General features: G+C 45.0%; 1 protein-coding gene across 7 annotated transcripts in view; it reads left to right on the top strand.

The window, feature by feature from the left end:
• Positions 1–19,797, top strand: part of SEPHS1 (selenophosphate synthetase 1) — a 30,852-nt gene extending 11,055 nt beyond the window's left edge. For 5 of the 7 annotated variants that reach the window (XM_063709884.1, XM_031015130.3, XM_031015129.3 and 2 more), the window contains 6 exons: positions 780–887; positions 3,023–3,177; positions 7,211–7,301; positions 8,549–8,648; positions 14,185–14,397; positions 17,869–19,797. In XM_063709884.1, the coding sequence (XP_063565954.1) occupies positions 780–887; positions 3,023–3,177; positions 7,211–7,301; positions 8,549–8,648; positions 14,185–14,397; positions 17,869–18,083 (882 nt within the window). In that variant the 3' untranslated portion in view covers positions 18,084–19,797. The remainder of the gene's footprint in view (positions 1–779; positions 888–3,022; positions 3,178–7,210; positions 7,302–8,548; positions 8,649–14,184; positions 14,398–17,868) is intronic. The other 2 variants (XM_063709885.1, XM_055352343.2) reach the window with 1 other exon arrangement.
• Positions 19,798–23,769: the final 3,972 nt, after the last annotated feature.

Here is a 23,769-nt window from a genome sequence, read left to right as displayed (position 1 = left end):
GCCCAGGCTAGAGTGCAGTGGCACGATCTCAGCTTACTGCAACCTCCACCTCCCAGGTTCAAGCAATTCTCATGCCTCAGGCTCCCAAGTAGCTGAGACTACAGGTGTGCACCACCGTGCCCAGCTAATTTTTATATTTTTAGTAGAAACAGCATTTTGCCATGTTGGCCAGGCTGGTCTTTAACTCCTGGCTTCATGTGATCCACCTGATTCGGCCTCTCAAATTGCTGGGATTACAGGCATGAGCTATCACACCCAGCCTAAGCTGCAAACATTTCTTAATCCAAGTGCACAAAGACTATCTCTGTCTCTATAACCACTAAAGCCAGCCATTTTTAGAATCTGTTTGGGATATGTGGCTGTTTCCAGTTTTTCTTTAGGAGAGTTGTTTGCAGGCTTTTTCGCTCCATAGCTCTTCCCCCAAGACTGTCGGTTCTAACCTTGCTTCTCCTCCTCATTCGCTGCACATATACCCCTTCCCCTATCTAAATAAATTGCAGACTTCTAAAATTTAGAATGGAGAAAAACTGGTACATTCTTTGTTCTGCACAAGAAAGAGGTGGTAACAGGAATGTCTGAGAAAAAACGAATGGCCTAGTGACTCTGTGATGCGGGAAAGGTTGCCAGTCTGCAAATCATAGAAACTGAGGACCCCATCCCAGTAGCTGCTACTCCTGGAAAGTCCCCATGTTCTCTGTGGAGTCCACTCCATGGCTCACTCAGTTTCTGCAGATGGAAAGTCCCCAGTCGTCCTTTCTCACGTTTCCCTCTCTTCCCAGGGCAGGATAGCGTGTGCCAATGTCCTCAGTGACCTCTATGCAATGGGGGTCACGGAATGTGACAATATGCTGATGCTCCTTGGAGTCAGTAATAAAATGACCGACAGGGTAAGTAGGAGCTACCTGGCTGCTGCCTGGTCCGTGTTGTCCCGGTGGCATCTCTGGCCTTGGTTAGACTTGGTTTCCCATCTGGAAAGCAAGGAGCCCAGGCCATATGGCTCCCTGCACTCCTTCTGGCTCTCCACTTTTTGGCAGTTACCAGTAAATTAAAATGAGGAAGCCTGGCCTATTCATCTCTGCACTTCTGCCACCTGCTCCCTTTCTCTCTTCCCAGTAGACTGAAACCAAGACTTTTTTTTTTTTTTTTTTTTTTTTTGAGACAGGAGTCTCACTCTGTCGCCCAGGCCGGAGTGTAGTGGCGCAATCTCAGTCCACTGCAACCTCCGCCTCCCGGGTTCAAGCAGTTCTCGTGCCTCAGCCTCCCAAGTAGCTGGGATTACAGGCGCGTACCACCACACTTGACTAATTTGTGTATTTGTATTAGAGATGGAGTTTTATCACGTTGGCCAGGCTGTTCTCGAACTCCTGACCTCAGGTAATGCACCTATCTCGGCATCCCAAAGTACTGGGATTGCAGGCGTGAAACACCGTGCCCGGCCGAAGGCATTTGTGTATATTTTTTTTTGTTTTATTGAGACAGAGTCTCACTCTGTCACCCAGGCTAGAGTGTAGTGGCGCAAGCTCAGCTCACTGCAACCTCCACCTCCCAGGTTCAAGCGATTCTCCTGCCTCAGCCTCCCAAGTAGCTGGGATTACAGGGGCACACCAGCACTCCCAGCTAATTTTTATATTTTCAGTAGAGACGGGGTTTCACCATGTTGGTCAGGCTGGTCTCGAACTCCTGAGCTCGTGATCCGCCCACCTCAGCCTCCCAGAGTGCTGGGATTATAGGCATGAGCCACCGCGCCCGACCTGTGCATTTTTTAAAATAAAGTTTTGGCCATAGTAGTGGTGCCTCAGTGTGAATCAGGCACAGCCTTACAGATGTGGGACACGTGGCACTTAGAGGGCACTCCCTCTGCTGTGGCTGGGGATGTCGTGGGTGTAGATGGTGACAGGGGATAGGGCCACCAGGGGCTCACGCCTCTGTGTCATCGCCTAGCATTCTGTGCCCTTGCTGCCTGAACCTGTTCTTTGAACCAGAGATGAATTCCTATTTAGATAGACAGGTACTTGTTTTTGTCCCAAGAGCCTCCAACAGTTTGCCCCACCTTAGAGAAACTCGAGTTTCCAGTAGGCTCTTTCTTGCCCTTGAACATGGGCTGTAGTCATCAGTGGTGCATGGTGGTCTTGGCGCAGGCCCTGTCAGTGTGGGTTACTCGTAGCCTGCAGCCAAGCCTTGGTAGGATGGATGCCTACTGCAGGGCAGGGGACCTGTGCTTAGGAAGCCAGTCTTGAGATTCTCAAGGAGCACTGGACAGCTGGCTTCCAGCAGTCATCAGACCTAGGGCTGGTCCTGTGCACTGAGTCCAGACCATGTTGGTGTCTGGGCTTTATTTACATTGTCGTCTAGAACATCTTCCAGCATTGGATAAAATGATGACAATGTGAAATATTTTCTAGCTTTTGTTTTTGTTTGTTTTTGAGACAAGATCTCCCTGTGTTGCCCAGGTTGGAATGCAGTGGTGTGATGAGAGCTCACTGCAGCAGCCTCAGCCTCCCGGGCTCAAGACATCCTCCCACTTCAGCCTCCAGCATAGCTGGGACCACAGGCACATGCCACCACACCAAGCAATTTTTTTTTTTTTTTTTTTTTTTTTGAGATGAAGTCTCACTCTTGTGCCCAGGGCTGGAGTGCAGTGGTGCGATCTTGGCTAACTGCAACCTCTGCCTCCCGGGTTCAAGCAATTCTCCTGCCTCAGCCTCCCAAGTAGCTGGGATTACAGGCGCATGCTACCACACCCGGCTAATTTTTGTATTTTTAGTAGAGACGGGGTTTTACCGTGTTGGCCAGGCTGGTCTCAAACTCCTGACCTCAGGTGATCTGCCCACCTCGGTCTCCCAAAGTGCTGGGATTACAGGCGTGAGCGATTATGCCTGGCCCCTAACAACCTTCCCTGTCTGTAAACTTTGAGGACTTCCTTTAGGATTTTATGGTTCTTTTTATAACTGTAAGTGTAAAAACCTTCTTTTCTGGGTTTTGAACAGAATTCTTTGACTTTTTGTACCTTTTTCAACCTTAGGAAAGGGATAAAGTGATGCCTCTGATTATCCAAGGTTTTAAAGACGCAGCTGAGGAAGCAGGAACATCTGTAACAGGCGGCCAAACAGTACTAAACCCCTGGATTGTCCTGGGAGGAGTGGCTACCACTGTCTGCCAGCCCAATGAATTTATCATGTAAGTTGATTTTTGTTTCATATTACCTGACCTGTTTTTCTCTCTGTCCTCTCTTTTTAAAAATTGAAGTATTAAGGTCAGGTGCGGTGGCTCACGCATATAATCCCAGACTTTGGTAGGCCGAGGCGGGCAGATAACCTGAGGTCAGGAGTTTGAGACCAGCCTGGCCAATGTGGCGAAACCCTGTCTCTACTAAAAATATAAAAATTAGCCAGGCATGGTGGCGCAAGCCTGTAGTTTCAGCTACTCTGGAGGCTGAGGCAGGAGAATCGCTTGAACCCCAGGGGTGGAGGTTGCAGTGAGCTGAGATCATGCCCCTGCACTCTAGCCTGGGCAACAGAACAAGATTCTGTCTCCAAAAAAAAAAAAAAAAGACAAGAACACAAGGCTGGGCGCGGTGGCTCATGCCTGTAATCCCAGCGCTTTTGGAGGCCAATGCAGGTGGATCACCTGAGGTTGGGAGTTTGAGACCAGCCTGACCAACATGGAGAAACCCCATCTCTACTAAAAATACAAAATTAGCCGGGCATGGTGGTGCATGCCTGTAATCCCAGCTACTTGGGAGGCTGAGGCAGGAGAATCACTTGAACCCAGGAGGTGGAGGCTGCAGTGAGCCAAGATCGCGCCACTGCACTCCAGCCTGGGCAACAAGAGCGAAACTCCATCTCAAAAAAAAAAAAAAAATAGATGTATTAAGATATAATTTGCGTACTATACCATTCACCCATTTAAAGAGTCATTGGTTTGGAGTATACTCAGAGTTGTACAGCCATTACCGGAGTTGATGTTAGGATGTTTTCATCACTGCAGGAAGAAACCCCATCCTCCTCGGCTCTCACTGTTCACTCCTCCTGCTCCATCCTGGATTTTGTCACTTAGCATAGTATTAGCATACTTTTAAGGGTCATCTATTTTGTAGCATGTGTCAGTATTTTAATCCTATTTTTAAGACATTTTAGGTGTTTTTGTTTTTTTTTTTTTTGAGACGGACTCTTACTCTGTCGCCCAGGCTGGAGTGCAGTGGCACGATCTCGGCTCACTGCAAGCTCCATCTCCCGGGTTCACGCCATTCTCCTGCTTCAGCTTCCCGAGTAGCCGGGACTACAGGCGCCTGCCACCACGCCCGGCTAATTTTTTGTATTTTTAGTAGAGACGGGGTTTCACCATGTTAGGCAGGATGGTCTCGATCTCCTGACCTCATGATCTGACCGCCTCAGCCTCCCAAAGTGCTGGGATTACAGGCGTGAGCCACCACGCCCGGCTGACATTTTAGGTTTTTTAGTTGAAGTATAATTCACATAACAAAATTTCACATAACATAGAATTCAGCATTTTGAAGTACACAATGTGTTGGTTTTTAGTATTGACAAGGTTGTGCACCCATCACCACTATCCAATTCCAGAATGTTTTCATCACCCCGAAAAGAAGCCCTGTAGCTCACTCCCATTTCCCTCCTGCTCCCATCCTCTGGCAACCAAGAATGTGCTTTTGTCTCTAAGGATTTGCCTGTTCTGGACATTGTATAGAAATGGAATCGTGCAGCATGACATGCTGTGTCTGGCTTCATTCCCATAACGGAATGTTTTCCGGGTCCATCCGTGTTGTGGCATGAATCAGTATTGCATTCCTTTCCATGGCTGTATAATCCATTGCATGGATGGACCCTGCTTTATTTAGCCATTCCTCAGGTGACAGACCTTTGGGTTGTTTCCACCTATTAGGAATGATGCTGCCATGAACATTCTAAGTTTTTGTGTGGACATAAGTTCCGGTCTCTTGGGTGTATACCTAAGAATTGACTGGGTGATGTGGTAATTATGTTTAACTTGAGGAATCATCAGACTGGTCTCCAACATGGCTGCGCCATTTTACGTTCCCAGCAGCAATGTATGAGGATTCCAATTTCTCTATGACCCCTCCAGTACTTGTTTTCCTGTCTGTCTTTTGGATTCTAGCTAGCCTACTGGGTGTGAAGTGGAATGTCTTTGTGGTTTTGATTTGTGTCTGCCTGATGACTTATGAGGCCGAGCATCTTTTCATGTGCTTACCACCCATTTGTGTATCTTCTTTGGAGAAGTTTCTCTCCTAACCAAGTTGTCACTTTCCAAGTTTGATGTCTTGTTAAGAAAAGTCAGTCTTTTGGCCGGGCGTGGTGGCTCATGCCTGTAATCCCAGCACTTTGGGAAGCCAAGACGGGTGGATCATCTGAGGTCAGGAGTTCAAGACCACCCTGGCCAACATGGTGAAACCCTGTCTCTACTAAAAATGCAAAAAATTAGCCGGGCACGATGGCAGGCGCCTGTAATCCCAGCTACTCAGGAGACTGAGGAGAGTCGTTTGAACCCGGGAGGCGGAGGTTGCAGTGAGCCAAGATCGTGCCGCTGTACTCCAGCCTGGGTGACAGAGTGAAACTCAGTCTCAAAAAAAAAAGATCTAGAACTAGAAATACCATTTGACCCAGCAATCCCATTACTAGGTACATACCCAAAGGATTATAAATCATGCTGCTATAAAGACACATGCACACATATGTTTATTGCAGCACTATTCACAATAGCTAAGACTTGGAACCAACTCAAATGTCCATCAATGATAGACTGGATTAAGAAAATGTGGCACATACACACTGTGGAATACTATGCAGCCGTAAAAAAGGATGAGTTCATGTACTTTGCAGGGAGATGGATGAAGCTGGAAACCATCATTCTAAGCAAACTATCAAAAGGACAGAAAACCAAACGCCGCATGTTCTCACTCATAGGTGGGAGCTGAACAATGAGAACACTTGGACACAGGGCGGGTAACATCACACACCAGGGCCTGTCGGGGGGTAGGGGGCTGGGGGAGGAATAGCCTTAGGAGATATACCTAATGTAAATGATGGGTTGATGGGTGCAGCAAACCAACATGGCACATGTATACCTATGTATCAAACCTGCATTTTGTGTACATGTACCCTAGAACTTAAAGTATAACTTAAAAAAATTTAAAAAAAAAGAACATCAGCTTTATGGTACAACTGAGTCTGAATTCGAAGACATTTATGTCTTCAGGTCTGGTTTTTGGAAAACAAGTTTCTTGCATAGTCACAGAATTCTATTTTTCAAAGCTGAGAGTGGATACAAATGGTATAGGTTGAGCTGGGGAGCTGGGTGTTGGTATTGAAGTCTGTGGCCCTGGCTTTGTTTTCATCGACTTGCGTGAGTACCTGAGGAGGCCAGCATCGGGGAATGGAACGATTCAGGAGCTCAGCTCCTGAAGCTGCGAAAGGCACAACTCTCAGACCTGCTTCCTGGTAGTGTGAATGCAAGTCTGGTAGATGTTTCATTCGGGGCACCAGTTGCCATCTTTTAGAGGTGCCTTTTTAGTATTGCCTTCTGTCTCTAAGACAGGGACCACCAAGGCGTCTGGGTGCCAGGTAGGAAACTCACCATCGGTCAGTCTGAGTTTGAGAACCTGGAGGCAGAAATCACCAAGACATTAGACCCACAGATTGCCTGCAAATCCACCAAACCCCTGGGCCGAAAAATCCGTCTTGAGTCTCTAGCATATCAGTGATCATAAAGAAGCACTCTCTGTTTCAGAAGCTTTTGAATGCTAGTGGGTCTGTAGTAAAAATTACACACACACTCATATGTGGTCGAGGGGAAATCTGGGCCTGATGAAACGTTTGAAGGCTAAATGTTTCATTCTTTTTAAAAATACATGTATTATTTTTGAAATGGGGTCCTTGTTGTGTTGCCCAGGCTGGTCCTGAACTCCTGGGCTCAAGTGATCCTCCCATCTTGACCTCTCAAAGTGCTGGGGTTACAGAAATGAGCCACTGTGTCCAGCCTGACGGCTGAATGTTTTGTTCCAGCAATAGCCTCAGTAGCAGGTTGCAAGGCTCTGTCCCATACATGCTGGTAGTTGGCTTCAATTTAAGTAAATGCAAAGGCAGATATATTTTTGACAGATTATTCCTTGTGTTAATAACAATGAGCTCATCTCCTTGGTTAGTTTGACTAGAACATGCCCTTTTCTTTTCTTCAGGCCAGACAATGCAGTGCCAGGGGACGTGCTGGTGTTGACAAAACCCCTGGGGACACAGGTGGCAGTGGCTGTGCACCAGTGGCTGGATATTGTGAGTAAACCACTGCTGTGATGGGAGGGAGGGGAATGGTACATTTGCAGGTAATTTTTGTTGGAGGATTTGGGAAATGAGGTTTTTTAGTTTCATATCCAGGGAGTTAATATTAGTCAAGTCCTTAAAGAAATCCTAGGAATTGTTCATATTGTTTAAATAACAGTTTTGCATATTGAATGCTTGATTGCTGTAGGTAAGCCCCGGCTTGGAGCTTTAAGATTTTTCTGTAAAGAATTTGCTCAGCAGGGGGTTAGCTTTGTTTACTTGGCCCTGAGATAGCTTCGTCTTTCATGTCTTAAACATCACTAAGAAATAATATGAAGGAGAATTTGTGGAAGGCGTAGTGTTTGGGGTATAAATAAAACCAGGGTTATTGACAGTTTAAATTGTTTTATGCAGTTTTTGGTTGTTTTTGTTTGGTAGTTTTGTCTTTTTAAACTGATTAGTAACTCAGAACATTTTGATAAATAATTCTCTTGTGCAGAATGAATCTATGTATAATGAGGATATGTCTCATGAGTTATTTTTCCAGTGAGCTATAATCATACTTTAAGATTGGTTTTCTTCATTGCCATAACAACTCACAAATTAATAAGATTGGGGTATATTCTCACATATCATGGTGCATTTAATTTCTGCAACTATCATCTGAAACTACCAGTCCTGAGAAACAGTTGAAAGAGAATAATCAATAATTGCACGTCTTTCATCAACCTGGTATATCTTAGCTTGATGTAGCAGGGTAGAGAAATTCTGTAAGGCTGCCACGTTCTTTAGCAGTTTTTCCCTCCTCCCCCTGTGATGGGGAGCAGAGCGGAAGGCCACTCTGGGGATGTTGCGCAGAGCTGCCTTCCAGCCCCACCTCCCAGGCCTGAGCTAGCAGGGAGCTGGAAGCAGGTGAGGCAGGGAGTATCAGGGATGGGGGAGCCCTTCTCCACTAGCAGGACACTACACTGCTTGTACAGCAGTGCCGCCGTGTGTCCCGCTAGACTACACATACCCAATAAATCACAGCACTTGATTACAGAAATGTGGGATGAGAACAGAAAAGACGCCATGCTGACAGGTCTAATGGACACCTAAAATACTATCCACAGAAAAACCAGAGTTGGAAAATTCAGTTTTCTAAATTAAAGTCCCTAGAAGTTAAATAAGAAAAAGTTGCTGTTTTTCTCAGTTGCTAGAAGTAAAGATTAATCACATTTTCCTCTCTTTCTCTCCCTCACCTACATTTCTATTATCAGCCTGAGAAATGGAATAAGATTAAACTAGTGGTCACCCAAGAAGATGTAGAGCTGGCCTACCAGGAGGCGATGATGAACATGGCGAGGCTCAACAGGACAGGTATGACAGGTGGGAAGGGCGCTTCAGGGGTCCAAGACAGTAAATGTCTTAGGCTTTTCTGGCCACATACTGTCTCAGGGTAGGTGGCCAGATTTTTGGCCAGTGACTACAGACCGTCTTCTCCTGGTACCAGGTTGGCGTTCCATAGATCACTGCAGGTGGTCCCTAATTTACAGTGCTTTATAATTAAGAAGGAAGTCCTAACTTCTGACGTACCAGAGGAACTATTGCTAGAAAGCGTTTGTGTGGGTTACATATGTAAGATTTGGAAGCAAACCATTCAGAATGGAAATTTAGAAAGTTTAATATACTGGAGCGATTTCCAGAACATAACCTTGGAAGTCTAGAGGTGCCCCCACTCCCACCCATCCCCTGCATTCCTGCTTAGGTGTAACCACTGAATTTTGTGTTTATTTTCTTGGATTTGAGAATATTTTTATTGCACAGCCCTTGTGTTCTTAAGTAGTAAATTAGTTTTGCATTTTTTTTACTTGTTTTATCCACCATTGTTCCTGAGAGTCTCCTTGTTATATGTAGCTGTAGTAGATTCCTTTTGGCTGTGTTGATTTTTCCACTGGCTTCTCTGCTCTCCTGTTTCACACTGGGGCGACTGCTATGGACTTCCTTGGCCCAGCCCTCTGAGGCACGTGTAAGAGATCAGTACTGGCTCAGCTTTTATAGATAGTGCCAAACTGTCTTCCAAAGTGTTCACCACAGTTTACAATGGCACACTATGTTTAAAAAGCATTTTTTAATATGTCTTCTCTTCCCATTCATTTTATACATTTTTTCTACTATAAAAGAATTACATGCTTATTATAGAAAAGTTTTTAGAAAACGGAAAATAGTACAGAAAAAAATTGTCCATAGTCCCTCCACCCAAAACAGCTCCGGCTAGCATTTTTATGTATTCTTCCAGGACTTTTTTTCATGTTTGGCTGGTGATTTACTATTGTTGTTTTAAAGTAGTGGTTAGTATAAGTTTTCACTATATAATGGTTAGTATATGTATTTGGAGTGCCTGCTTTTGTTGTTTTGACATGACTAATGTTTCCCATATTATGTATCCTGGTAAACTTTTTTTTTTTTTTTTTTTTTTGAGACAGAATCTAACTCTGTCGCCCAGGCTGGAGTGCATTGGTGTGATCTCGGCTCACTGCAACCGCCACCTACCAGGTTCAAGCAATTCTGTTGCCTCAGCCTTCCCAGTAGCTGGGACTACAGGCACGCATCACCATGCCCGGCGGATTTTTGTATTTTTGGTAGAGACAGGGTTTCACTATGTTGGCCAGGCTGGTCTCGAACTCCTGACCTCAGGTGATCTACCCTCCTTGGCCTCCCAAGGTGCTGGGATTACAGGCGTGAGCCATAGTACACATAATTTTTAATGACTAGATAATGTTCTACCAGAGAAATGTACCACAATTATCTTTTACCTATTGTTTAACAATTCATTTGGAAATAAAAATTTTCTGTAATTTGTTGTTACTTGTAAGAAAGTTATAACCAGGCACAGTGGCTCACGCCTATAATCCAGCACTTTGGGAGGTTGAGGCAGGAGGATCACTTGAGTCCAGCAGTTGGAGACCAGCCTAGGCAACATAGTGAGACCCCATCTCGTCTCTTCAGCTGCGCCTGGTGCATTCCTGTAGTCTAAGCTACTCGAGAGGCTGAGGTGGGAGGATTACTTGAGCCCAGGATGTTGAGACTGCAGTGAGTGGTGATCATACCCTTACGCTTCAGCCTGGGTGACAGGGTGAGACCATGTCTCAAAAAAAAAAGAAGTTATAGATCAGAGGAACAGAATACAGAATCCAGAGGTAGGTCCATACTATAGTCAACTGATTTTTTTTTTTTTTTTTTTTTTGAGATGGAGTTTTGCTCTTCCGCTCAGGCTGAAGTGCAGTGGCAGGATCTTGGCTCACCGCAACCTCCGCCTTCCGATTTCAAGTGATTCTTCTGCCGCAGCCTCCCAAGTAGCTGGGATTGTAGGCGCCCGCCACCACACCTGGCTAATTTTTGTATTTTTAGTAGAATGGGTTTTCACCATGTTGGCCAGGCTAGTCTTGAACCCCTGACCTTGTGATCCGCCTGTCTCGGCCTCCCAAAATACTGGGATTACAGGCGTGAGCCACTGCACTTGGCCTAGTCAACTGATTTTTGACAAAGGAGTAAAGGCAATTCATTGGAGAAAAGAGTCTTTTCACCAAATGGTGCTGGAACAAGTGGACATTCACATGAAGAAAATTATTCTGAATGCAGATCTTACACCTTTCATGAAGATTAACTCAAAATGAATGTTTAGTGTGTTTTCACACTGCTATAAATAGCCAAGACTGGATAATTTATTTATTCATTTATTATTATTATTATTATTATTTTTTTTTTTTTTTTGAGACTGAGTCTCGCTCTTTTGCCCAGGCTGGAGTGCAGTGGTGCTGTCTTGGCTCACTGCAAGCTCTGCCTTCTGGGTTCCCGCCATTCTCCTGCCTCAGCCTCCCGAGTAGCTGGGACCATAGGCACCCGCCACTGCACCCGGCTAATTTTTTGTATTTTTGGTAGATACAGGGTTTCACCGTGTTAGCCAGGATGGTCTCGATCTCCTGACCTCGTGATCTGCCCGCCTCGGCCTCCCAAAGTGCTGGGATTACAGGCATGAGCCACTGCGCCCGGCCTATTATTATTTTTTTGTAGACAGAGTCTCACTGTGTCACCCAGGCTGGAGTGCAATGGGGCGATCTCGGCTCACTGCAACCTGTGCCTCTCGGGTTCAAGCGATTCTCCTGCCTCAGCCTCTGGAGTAGCTGGGATTACAGGGCGCACGCCACCACACCCAACTAATTTTGGTATTTTTAGTAGAGACGGGGTTTCACCATGTTGGTCAGGCTGGTCTTGAACTCCTGACCTTGGCCTCCCAAAGTGCTGGAATTGCAGGCGTGAGCCACCATGCCCAGCTGACTGGGTAATTTATAAAGGAAAGAGGTTTAATTTACTCACAGTTTCACATGGCTGGGGAGGCCTCAGGAAACTTACAGTCGTGGCAGATGGTGAAGGGGAAACAGGCACCTAGGTTCTTCATGAGGCAGCAGGACAGAGAAGAGCAGGGGAAACTGCCACTTACAAAACCATCAGATCTCATGAGAATTCATTCACCCTGACGAGAACAGCATGAGGGAAACCGCCCTCATGATTCAGTCACCTCCCACCAGGTCCCTCTCTTGACATGTGGGGATTACAATTTGAGATGAGATTTAGGTGGGGACACAGAGCCAGACCATATTGATGATTCATAGACCTAAATAAAACAACAATATAAAACTGGAAGAAGGTAACATCAGAGAAAATTTAGGTGGCTTTGGGTTTGGTGATGACTTTATAACACCAAAAGCACTATCTATTAAAAAATTGCTAAGTTTGGCTTTATTAATATAAAAAACTTCTGCTCGGTGAAAAACACTGTTAAGGAAGTGAAAAGACAAGCCACAGACTGGGAGAAAAATTTTGCCAAACACATAACCTGTTCAAGGTCAGGTATCCAAAATATACAAAGAACTCTTAAAACTCAATAATAAAAAGCAACTCAATTTAAACATGGCCCAAAGACCTTGACAGACACCATGAAAGAAGATAACGCAGATGGCAAATAAGCATAAAAGGAAACCTTCAGTGTGGTACTCAGTAGGGAACTGTAGATTAAAGCAGTGATTGAGATGCCACCACATATCTGTTAGAATGGCTAAAATCCAAAACACTGAGAATAGCCTGGGCAACATGGTGAAACCCCATCTCTACCAAAAAAATACAAAAAATTAGCTGGGCATGGTGGCTTGTGCCTTAGTCCCAGCTACTTGGGAAGCTGAGGTGGGAGGATCCCTTGAGCCCAGGAGGTCGCGGCTGCAGTAAGCTGTGATCGCACCACCTCACTCCAGCCTGGGTGACAAAGCGAGACCCTGTCTCAAAAAAAACCCAAAAACACTGATGATAATACCAACTGCTGGCAAGGATGTAGAGAAACAGGAAGGAACTCTCATTTATTACTGGTAGGACTGAAAACTGGCACAGCCACTTTAAAAGTCAGTTTGGCAGTTTCTTATGAAACTAAATATGTTATTATATGATTCAGCGATTGTGCTCCTTGATATTCACTCAAAAAAGTTGAAAACTTACATTCACACAAAAGCCTGCAGACAAATGTTCATAGCAGCATTATTCATAATTGCCAAAACTTGGAAGCAGCCATTCATTTCTTCAGTAGGTGAGTGGATGAATGGATAAACAAAATGTAGTGTATCTGTATTATGGAATATTACTGAGCAGTAAAAAGAAATGAGCTATCAAGCCATGAAAAGATGTGGAGGAATCTTAAGTGCATATTACTAAGTGAAAGAAGCCAGTCTGAAAAAGCTCCATACAGAAGGATTCCAACTGCGTGACATTCTGCAAAACTGTAGAGATGCAGAAAAGATCAGTGGTGGCCAGAGGTTATCGGAGAGGAAGGGGATCAGGTAGAGCACTGAGGATTTGTTACTTCCTACTTAATTTCTTTCTAAATGCAAAACTGCTCCAAAAAATAAAGTCTATAAATTTTTTTTAAATTAAATAATAGGTCGGGTGAATGGATAATTAAATAATAGTAGGTGAGTGGATGAATGGATAAACAAAATGTAGTGTATCTGTAGTATGGAATATTATTGAGCAGTGGCTCACACTTGTAATCCCAGCGCTTTGGGAGGCTGAGGCAGGACGATTGCCTGAGCCCAAGTGCAGTGAGTTATGATCATGCCACTGCACTCCAGCCTGGTCAATAGAGCAAGACTCTGTCTCTTAAAAAAAAAAAAAAAAAGGAAATTTAAAAATAAACTTGCACGCAATTCACCTTTAGCGGGAGTACCTTGATACTGAACAAGGCCTTCTTAAAAAGTGCTGGTCTTGGCCAGGTGTGGTGGCTCACATCTGTAATCCCAGCACTTTGGGAGGCCAGGGCGGGCGGATCATGAGGTCAGGAGTTCCAGATCAGCCTGGCCAATATGGTGAAACCCTGTCTCTGCTAAAAATACAGAAATTAGCTGCGCGTGGTGGTGCGCACCTGTAGTCCCAGCTATTCAGGAGGCTGAGGCAGGAGAATCACTTGAGCCCTGGAGGCAGAGGTTGCAGTGAGCCGAGATCGTACGACTGCACCCCAGCCTGGATGACAGAGCGAGACTCCATCTCAAAAAAGGAAAAAAGTGCCGGTCTTTGGTTTTAGGATGGTCTTGGCAGGTTTACCTTCCACTGAGATCATAATCCCTCTGCATAGTTTTTTTAGTTTACTGGAAGACTACTATTGATTGAAGCTTCTGATAGTTTTCAGGTGGCTCAAACTGAAATAAGAACTTTTGGAATTTCACTATGTCTTTGGTTGATTTTACATTGCGATTTCATTATTCCAATATGTCATCTCCCTGACAAGTAAGGAAGTTGCAGATTAATTGTGGACGTAAGATTTTTGAGTTGAGGAAAGGTGTTTTTTCTCAGAGTCGCCCCCTCTCTCTCCCAGCTGCAGGACTCATGCACACGTTCAATGCTCACGCTGCCACTGACATCACGGGCTTCGGGATTTTGGGTCATGCGCAGAACCTGGCCAAGCAGCAGAGGAACGAGGTGTCGTTTGTAATTCACAACCTCCCGGTGCTGGCCAAGATGGCTGCGGTGAGCAAGGCCTGCGGAAACATGTTCGGCCTCATGCACGGGACCTGCCCGGAGACTTCAGGTACAGGATGCTGGGCGCGTCTGAGGACTAAATAGTGAGGCTAACGGAAGGCTCAGCGAGAAAGCAGCAGCCCCACCCCGAGTGGGCCCCCACTCTGTTCGAGTTCCGTGCTGCCGACCTCGGCCTCCGCAGCAGCTGGTGCCTTTCCTCCTCCCGGTGGGTCTGGTCCCCGCCATCCTGGGCGGATCCAGCAGCCTTGCTGAAGTTGAGTGGCCTGTGCTCTTTTTGATGCAAGAATATGGTGATGGGGGCAATAAGTTAGCATTCAGTTTTTACTTAAAGCTTCGCATTTGAAATTAACTGTAATACCCCCAGGTTACTTTGAACAGGTGATATTTTTTTCCTTGAAAATTGTCTAACGTTGTTTTAAGAATGATAGAGAAAAAAAAAGGGCCGGGTGTGGTGGCTCTTGCCTGTAATACTGGCACCTCAGGAGGCTGAGGCAGGCACATCACGTGAGGTCAGGAGTTGAAGACCAGCCTGGCCAACATGGTGAAACCCCATCTTCACTAAAAATACAAAAAAAAGTAGCTGGGCGTGGTGGTACATGCCTTTAATCCCAGCTGCTTGGGAGGCTGAGCCAGGAGAATCGCTTGAACCTGGGACACAGAGGTTGCAGTGAGCCGAGATTGCGCCACTGCACTCCAGCCTGGGTGACGGAGCGAGATTCTGCCTTAAAAAAAAAAAGAAAAGAAAAGAGAATGATATAGAATAAAAAAGAATGCAATAGGATATTATGTCTTTAAAGTGCCATTTTTCTTTTTTCTTAGATGTGCAATAATTTATTAGAGGAAACATAAATGGAGGATAAACGGGAGATGGAGCAAGCGTAGGTAGAGAGGTGCAGGTCTGACACCATACGCCCCAGTAGTTTGACTCCTAGGGAGCTTTTATATCCCTTATCATTTTTCTAAGCTTAAGCTCCTTTTGTTTCCTCATTAATTTGGTGGCCACATCTGTCCGGAACTTGTGGGACGTCCTCCTCTTCATCATGGCAGATACTCCAGCATGGCCTGCCGGCCGCCGAGGCCACCACCCACAGCCTACAGGCTCGCCATCGCTCGTTCCCACTCCCGCAGCCCCAGCTGGAGCCAGATGGCGCATCCTCCTGAAGTACCATTTTTCTTTTGCCCCCTTTGTTCCCTTTACCTTTACTGTTTTCATCTTTTAAGTCTCCCTGTTTTTCCCTTTTTTTCGGTTTCTCTTTTTCTATTTCCTTTCCTCTAGAACTCTAGTTTTCTACCCGCAAAAGAGTGGAATCACCTTAGGATTTTAAATATACACATACCGGCCAGGCCTGGTGGCTCACGCCTGTAATTCCAGCACTTTGGGAGGTCGAGGTCAGGAGTTCGAGACCAGCCTGACCAACATGGGTGAAACCCTGTCTCTACTAAAAATACAAAAATTAGCAGGGCGTGGTGGCGTGTGCCCTGTAATCCCAGCTACTCCAGAGGCTGAGGCAGGAGAATCGCTTGAACCCGGGAGGCACAGGTTGCAGTGAGCCGAGATCGCCCCACTGCGCTCCAGCCTGGGCGACAGAGTGAGACTCTGTCTCAAAAAAAAAAAAGAAAAATACACATGCCTAGCCCCAGCCTCCCAAAAACGGTGGGATCCATCTCGGGCGGGCCTGGGCCTCAGCATCTGTGAAGGCTGCCTGGGAGATTCCATAGTAGGCCGGGGCAAGGGACCACAGTGCTGGGACCACATAAGCCCTGCTCACGTCGACCTGTGCTGTGGCGAGGGGGCTTCAGGACTCTGCCAGGCCTCTCACCGCCTTTATAGAGGACCCTTCAGCCTCCCGTTTAAAAAAACAAACCATTTTCTAGAAGTAAGCTCCAACAGGGCAGGGTTTTTTTTCCCTGCTGGTTCAGGCTCTGGCCAGGACAGTGTCTGCCACATAATTGGGCACTGAATGGAAATCGAATGAATTGACGAATGTTACCAGCCATTTAAATTTGTTTGCTTTCTTCAGAAATAGGAAGTTTTTAATTTGATGATGGAGTTTTGCTCTTGTCACCCAGGCTGGAGTGCAATGGCGCGATCTCAGCTCACTGCAACCTCCCCCCTCCCCGATTCAAGCGATTCTCTTGCCTCAGCCCGAGTAGCTGGGATTACAGGAGTGTGCCATCACGCCCAGCTAATTTAGAGATGGGGTTTTACCATGTTGGCCATGCTGGTCTTGAACTAACTCCTGACCTCAGGTGATCCACCCACCTCGGCCTCCCAAAGTGCTGGGATTACACGCGTGACCCACCGTGCCCAGCCACAAGGTTTTTACATTTTGTAGAAGTAGACTACAGTTTTTCCTCATCATCTTATTTCTACTTAGAGAAATAAAAAATTTTGGCCAGGTGCAGTGGCTCACGCCTGTAATCCCAGCACTTTGGGAGGCCAAGGCGGGTGGATCACGAGGTCAGGAGATCGAGACCATCCTGGCTAACACGGTGAAACCCCGTCTCTGCTAAAAATACAAAAAATTAGCCGGGCGTGGTGGCGGGCGCCTGTAGTCCCAGCTACTCAGGAGGCTGAGGCAGGAGAATGGCATGAACCCGGGAGGTGGAGCTTGCAGTGAGCCGAGATCACACCACTGCAGTCCAACCTGGGAGACAGCGAGACTCCGTCTCAAAAAAAAAAAAAGATTTCTGGCCTAGTTACTGGAAAGAGCAACAAAGGTTTATTTTAATGTGTTTTATACTGTTTGTCTTTTGGATATAATGACAGAGTCATGACTGGAACCTAGATACTTTGGGGCATATACTGTTTCATGAGTCTTAAATTTTCTAAAAATACAAAAAAGCATTCTCGGTAAAATGAGAGAGTCGATGTCGAGAATCAAAAGTTCCCTTTTGTTTGTCAATATTTGTTTCAGTGTAGCTTGGAAAAAATAGCTACCACATGGGTTATTGAAGCCCCAAACACCTTACCCCTACACAGTGTTATGTGGTTCACAAATAGGTCATTTTCACAGTTGAAAGTTGGAGTGTATATGTGTGTGTGTTAGGAGTTTACTAGCAATTGCTTAATTACAGTATAGAACAGGCCTCTTAGGCTGGGAGTGGTGGTTCATTCCTGTAATCTCAGCACTTTGGGAGGCGAAGGCAGGTGGATTGCTTGAGTCCAGGAGTTTTAGACCAGCCTGGACAACACAGTGAAACCTTGTCTCTACAGAAAATTAGCCAGGTGTGGTGGTGCACACTTGTAATCCCAGCTCCTGGGAAAGCTGAAGTGGGAGGGTCACCTGAGCCAGGACATTGAGGCTGCAGTGAGCTGTGATTGTACCACTGCACTCCAGCTTGGGCCACAGAGTAAGACCCTGTCTCAAAAAAAAAGCTGCTTAGTTGAATGGGAAGAGCTACTTGCATATAGGTGGCAGCAAGTTGTTGATGGAAGTTGGATCTCTGCAGAAGCAGCAGAGGCAGAGAAGCTGCTGTCATGTCAACACTAACAGTCATTCTTGTTTTCTTTTGCCAGGCGGCCTTCTCATCTGTTTACCACGTGAGCAAGCAGCTCGGTTCTGTGCAGAGATAAAGTCCCCCAAATATGGTGAAGGCCACCAAGCATGGATTATTGGGATTGTAGAGAAGGGCAACCGCACAGCCAGAATCATAGACAAACCCCGGATCATCGAGGTCGCACCGCAAGTGGCCACTCAAAATGTGAATCCCACACCCGGGGCCACCTCTTAATCTAGACAGAAATAGCTGTTTGGTTTTGTTTTTAAATAGATCTATTTCCCTTATCACTTCAATTAAAGACTATAAACAACAAAAATCTCATTGTGTCTACACATCGGGGTGACCTTAGGTCGGTTTGTAAGTGGATACAATTAATAAAATAAAATCCATTGCCTTTTTTTCCTGTTACATTAACTGAAGATGCACCTAATCTTGAGGCAGCTTCTGAGTTGAGAATTATATTGTTATCCAATACTGTTGATTCATTTTGAATCTTTAGACACTTATCTCTTGCCGCGTAGGCTCTTTTTAAAGGTGCTTTCACATAGCACAGACATTACCCGTAGTCGTGTCAGATAGCAGTTGGTGTCTTCTTTTTATGTATATTTATCATATAAGTCTGATTTTTTTTTAAGCGTCTTGAATGGTTTTCTGGAGAGACAGCATTGGTAAGTGGCACATGACGGTATCCCAGTCATAAGAGGGTTGCATGATTCCTTTGAGTGTTTGATTTGAAAAGCCTAGTCTTGTCTCTCAAGAGCATCTCGGACCCAGAACATTCTCCAGTAGTGCATTCAGTTCAACACAGCAAGTGCTTCACTGCATGGAAAACACTTTGAAGACAAAAAAGAAATCTTATTTCTTTTTTTGTAGCCTTCCTGATATTTACAGTAATACCATTAACTGTTTTATCGATAGCAAAAAAGGATACTTTTTGCAATGTAATTAGATGTTCTATAGTGCTACAAGGAATTGCCTTCCGAATGGAGGTTCATGTATAATACTCATTTACAATTCAATATATAATTACACAAATAATTTTTAAATATAATCAATAATAAAGACTGTTCTGTGGATGGTAGTGTTTAATACATTTTATATTTTGTATAGTGATTTCAGGCCTTTTGTTTTCTTAAAATCAGCAGCTATTTGGCCTAATTCTTAGCATTATTTTGTCCTTTGCGCCAGTACTTTTTTGTGCACGCTTTTTGTGATCTGTGTTAAAAAACCTGCATTGCCAACATTGCAGCTCGAACTTAAACTTGTTATTCAAATAAATATTTAATTTTTTAAATTGCTCTTGTATAATCAGATGCCCCTTTTAGTATTATTTTAGAAGCGTTGGGAGGGTTTTGCCTAAAGTACAATTTATCGGGAAAAACTAGATTTTAGTTTTATAAAACTTTTAAGTCTTTCATGGGACCTATATTTTCTTGAATTAAATTTTGTAGTTCTAGAATAAATAGGCAATCTAAAAAGGTGTTCTCTGTGTTTCGTAAAGTGGAGGCTTCCTTATATTTTAACCTACTAAGCAATGAGGAGGGATTCCTGTCATTAAGCACAAGGGCGCTGGATCCTCAAGTGCCCATCTTCATGAGAGAAAAAGCAACACATCCTGCCCATTTCTGGTGCTTTCTGCTCACAGGCACCAAAGCCGCACATGTAAACTGACTTCTTGCCAAAGGAAATGACCCCTGGGAAGTTCAAGCTCCTGAAAGGCTTTAACTCGGACGCGCCCTCCTCCAGGAACCAGCAGGCAGGGCAGCCTTCATGCATGTGTAACTGGACCTCCAGCCATAAGCATGGTGTGCAGTATGGAAGAGCCTGCTATGGAACTGAAATTGATTGGACATTTTATAGGAATTGATACAGATGTTGGTCCTCAAAAGCTACAAACCAGTGGTCTGCAAAATAAAGTGTGTTGGAAACCTCTGAGTGAGATAAACCTACTGTTGAGCTTTTTTTTTTTTTTTTTTTTTTAAATAACAATGACTGAACTTCAGTGTAGCCTGTGCCATGAGAGCTGGTGTTTTCCTCAGTGGCAGGCCTATTGAGAGGAGGGAGCTAAGTGGAGTATGTACTTCAGGAAATAATATTTGTGAAGATTGATATTTATAAAGAGAAAATGTTGGGTACTCAGAGGTCCGTGTAAGTCTTATGATCCCAAGAGGAAGAATTTGTATTTAAAGCAGTGTTGGCTGGGCATGGTGGCTCACACCTGTAATAGCACTGTGGGAGGCCGAGGTGGGCAGATGACCAGAGGTCCAGAGTTCAAGACCAGACTTGCCAACATGGTGAAATCCTGTCTTTACTAAAAATACAAAAATTAGCTGGGTTTGGTGGCGCACACCTGTATTCCCAGCTACTGGGTAGGCTGAGGCACGAGAATCGCTTGAAGCCGGGAGATAGAGGTTGCAGTGAGCAACCGGCAATCACACCACTGCACTCCAGCTTGGGCGACAGAGACTCAGTCTCAAGAAACAAACTCAAGCTCTTTTGAGACTCAAGTCTCAACAAGCAAACAAAAACCAGTATTGCATAGTGGCCCAGATCCACCTGTGTTAGAATCACCCGGGGTGTTAGAAGGCAACATTCCTGCCCCTGATTTTCCAGATTCACAGAATCAGAATTTCTGGGGTGTGGGACTTTGGGAATGTCTTAAATAAGGACCCTATGGGGGCTATGGCCAAAAAAGTTTCAGAACCGTGGGTGCAGCACACCAACATGGCACGTGTATACATATGTAACAAACCTGCACGTTGTGCACATGTACCCTAAAAAAAAAAAAAACTGGTCTCAAAAGGAATGTTGCAGAGGAAGGCAGGGAAAGTGAGAGGACCTGGTTTTGCAACTTTTTTTTTTTTTTTTTTTTTTTTGAGGCGGAGTCTCACTCTGTCAGCCAGGCTGGAGTGCAGTGGTGCGATCTCAGCTCACTGCAACCTCTGTCTCCCAGGTTCCAGTGATTCTCCCGCCTCAGCCTCCCGAGTAGCTGGGATTACAGGCGCATGCCACCAAGCCTGACTAATTTTTGTATTTTTAGTAGAGACAGGGTTTTGCCATGTTGCTCTCAAACTGAGCTCAAATGATCCGCCTGCCTTGGCCTCTCAAAGTGCTGGGATCACAGGTGTGAGCCACCATGCCCAGCCTTTTGCAACATATTTTGCAGGAATTTTTTCCTCGACCATTCTCTTACTGACCATTCCGACCAAATCTTGACCATTCTGTTTACTTCCCACATCTGAGCTATGGCCCAGCAAGGCAGCAGAAAGACCTGTATTTTGAAAGCTCCATGAAGACTCAAATGATTGTCACTGAATATTGGAGTTCTTGGCAAAATCTATGTAGAACATTTTAAAAGTCAGTGGACAGGCCAGACATGGTGGCTCATGTCTATAATCCTAGCACTTTGGGAAGCTGAGACAGGAGGATCACTTGAGCACAGGAGTTCGAGACCAGCCTAAGCAACATAGACCTCGTCTCTACAAAAAATAAAAGTTAAAAAGTGAGTGGACAGTAAGTAGTCGATTTGACTTTCTGGTAGCACTTTAAAACTTCACACTGAAGTGTATTTATCTTGGTATACTGATTTGTTTTCTGTAAATCATACAGTATAGTTGCATCCAAAAATGCAGTCTGTTAGAATGCATAGAATTAGTGAATACAACCTGAGGCAGCTGGATCATGGTGGAGTCAGTCATTCAGGCACTAGGAATAATCTGAAGGAATATTGAAGCTGCTTATTTGCACAGGCTGTGTTGAGGTATTTATTGTGTTTCAGTCCAAGAAAAATTGAAATATTGTATAAGCAATATGTACTTTTTGGCTCAGTCTTTAAAAATAGTAGATTATAGTCTTCCAAGTTCTGCATGCTTTATAATGAATAAATGTGTTTCAAATTGTTCTGTTTATAGATGAATGAGCCAGGCATTTTCAGTCTGAATTTAGCATTCCCTTTGAAAGAGTTATATCTGAGTTCTCAATCTTAGTTTTAATTGTATAGAGACCAGAATAGCTATACTGTGCTGCACTTTATTTTTAGGTAATAGAGCAAGCGTAGACATCGACGCTTCAGATACCAGTCGTGTCTGTGTGTGTGTGTTTGTGTATATTTGTGTGTATATATCCTTGAGTTGCTCACTTCCACACCCAGTCCACCCTTTTCCTCTAGCTTAGGCAGTGGTTGCGTAGACAACATAATTTACTTCGAACAGTAATTTGTAAATTTTTCTCATTAAGAATCCACATATGAATTATAGTCATTACATGTGCCAAGGGGCACAGTGAAAATCACCAATGTCCTGTTGAAAGTGAAGCCTGGGAATATCCTGTTATCTATGCTTAAATCTCTGTGTCTTGAATGAGGACGGGAGTGGATGGATTACACAAGGTCTTCATTCGGTAAAGCAGTAGGTAAGACGGTGCTCCCATAGGCATCTAGACTGGTTCTGGAATTGCCTGGAATCCAAGCCTGCTGCCAATGCCAAATGCTTTGATTTGTCTGTGAATTCAGGGTAAGGAAGGTGCTGTAAGTTTCCCTATGTTTCACAGTCCTTAAATATGACATCCAGCACTGAACACACAGTTGATGCTTTCCATGGTTTTTGTCCTTTCTAAGTCCTGTTGCTTTCAGAGGGAGTTTTATGCTTAGGAGAAACTGCATGTAATGAAGCCTATGAAAGCTTCATAGAAAGAAACAGAAAAGGCCATGTGCGGTGGCTCACGCCTGTAATCCCAGCACTTTGGGGGGCCGAGGTGGGCAGATCACCTAAAGTCAGAAGTTCGAGACCAGCCTCAACATGGAGAAACCCCATCTCTGCTAAAAAAAAAAAAAAAATACAAAATTAGCCAGGCATGGTGGTGCATGCCTGTAATCCCAGCTACTCGGGAGGCTGCGGCAGGAGAATTGCTTGAACCTGGGAGGCGGAGGTTGTGCCGAGCTGAGATTGCGCCATTGCACTCCAGCCTGGGCAACAAGAGCGAAACTCCGTCGCAAAAAAAAAAAAAAAAAAAAAAAAAAAAAAAAACAGAAAACTCACTCTATTAGTGATCTGATTGCAGAAAAGCCAGTGTCTTTTCTACTATTATATTTTTAGAACAAGCATAGGCCCGTAGAAAATTATAAGGGCCTGGCCGGGCACAGTGGCTCACGCCTGTCATCCCAGCACTTTGGGAGGCCGAGGCTGGCAGATCCCGAGGTCAGGAGTTCGAGACCAACCTTACCAACATGGTGAAACCCTGTCTGTACTAAAAATACAAAAATTATCCGGGTGTGGTGGTGCGCACCTATAATCCCAGCTACTCAGGAGGCTGGGGCAGGAGAATCGCTTGAACCCGGGAGCCGGAGGTAGTAGTGAGCCAAGATCGTGCCATTGCACTCCAGCCTGGGTGACAGAGAGAGACTTTGTCTCAAAAAAAAAAAAAAAAAAAACCAGAAAAGAAAAAAACGAGGCCAGGCGCGGTGGCTCACGCTTGTAATCCCAGCACTCTGGGAGGCCGAGGCGGCGGATCACAAAGTCAGGAGATCGAGACCACGGTGAAACCCCGTCTCTACTAAAAATACAAAAAATTAGCCGGGCATGGTGGCAGGTGCCTGTAGTCCCAGCTACTCGGAGAGGCTGAGGCAGGAGAATGGCTTGAACCTGGGAGGCGGAGCTTGCAGTGAGTCGAGATCGTGCCACTGCACTCCCGCCTGGGCAACAGAGCGAGACTCCATCTCAAAAAAAAAAATTAAAACGGCCTATAAAATGTTAACGTTGATCATTACCCAGTATCCAGTCCTATATGTTGCTTAATTCTTTTTTTTTTTTTTTTTTTTTTTTTTAGGCAGAGTCTCGCTCTGTCACCCAGGCTGGAGTGCAGTGGCGTGATCTCCGCTCACTACAAGCTCCGCCTCCCAGGTTCAAGCCATTCCCCCGCC

The sequence above is a fragment of the Gorilla gorilla genome, chromosome 8 (genome assembly GCF_029281585.2).
Source record: "Gorilla gorilla gorilla isolate KB3781 chromosome 8, NHGRI_mGorGor1-v2.1_pri, whole genome shotgun sequence".
NCBI classification, from domain to species: domain Eukaryota; kingdom Metazoa; phylum Chordata; class Mammalia; order Primates; family Hominidae; genus Gorilla; species Gorilla gorilla.
Note: the sequence above shows the minus strand (reverse complement) of the source record. Positions and strands in the feature narration are given on the sequence as shown.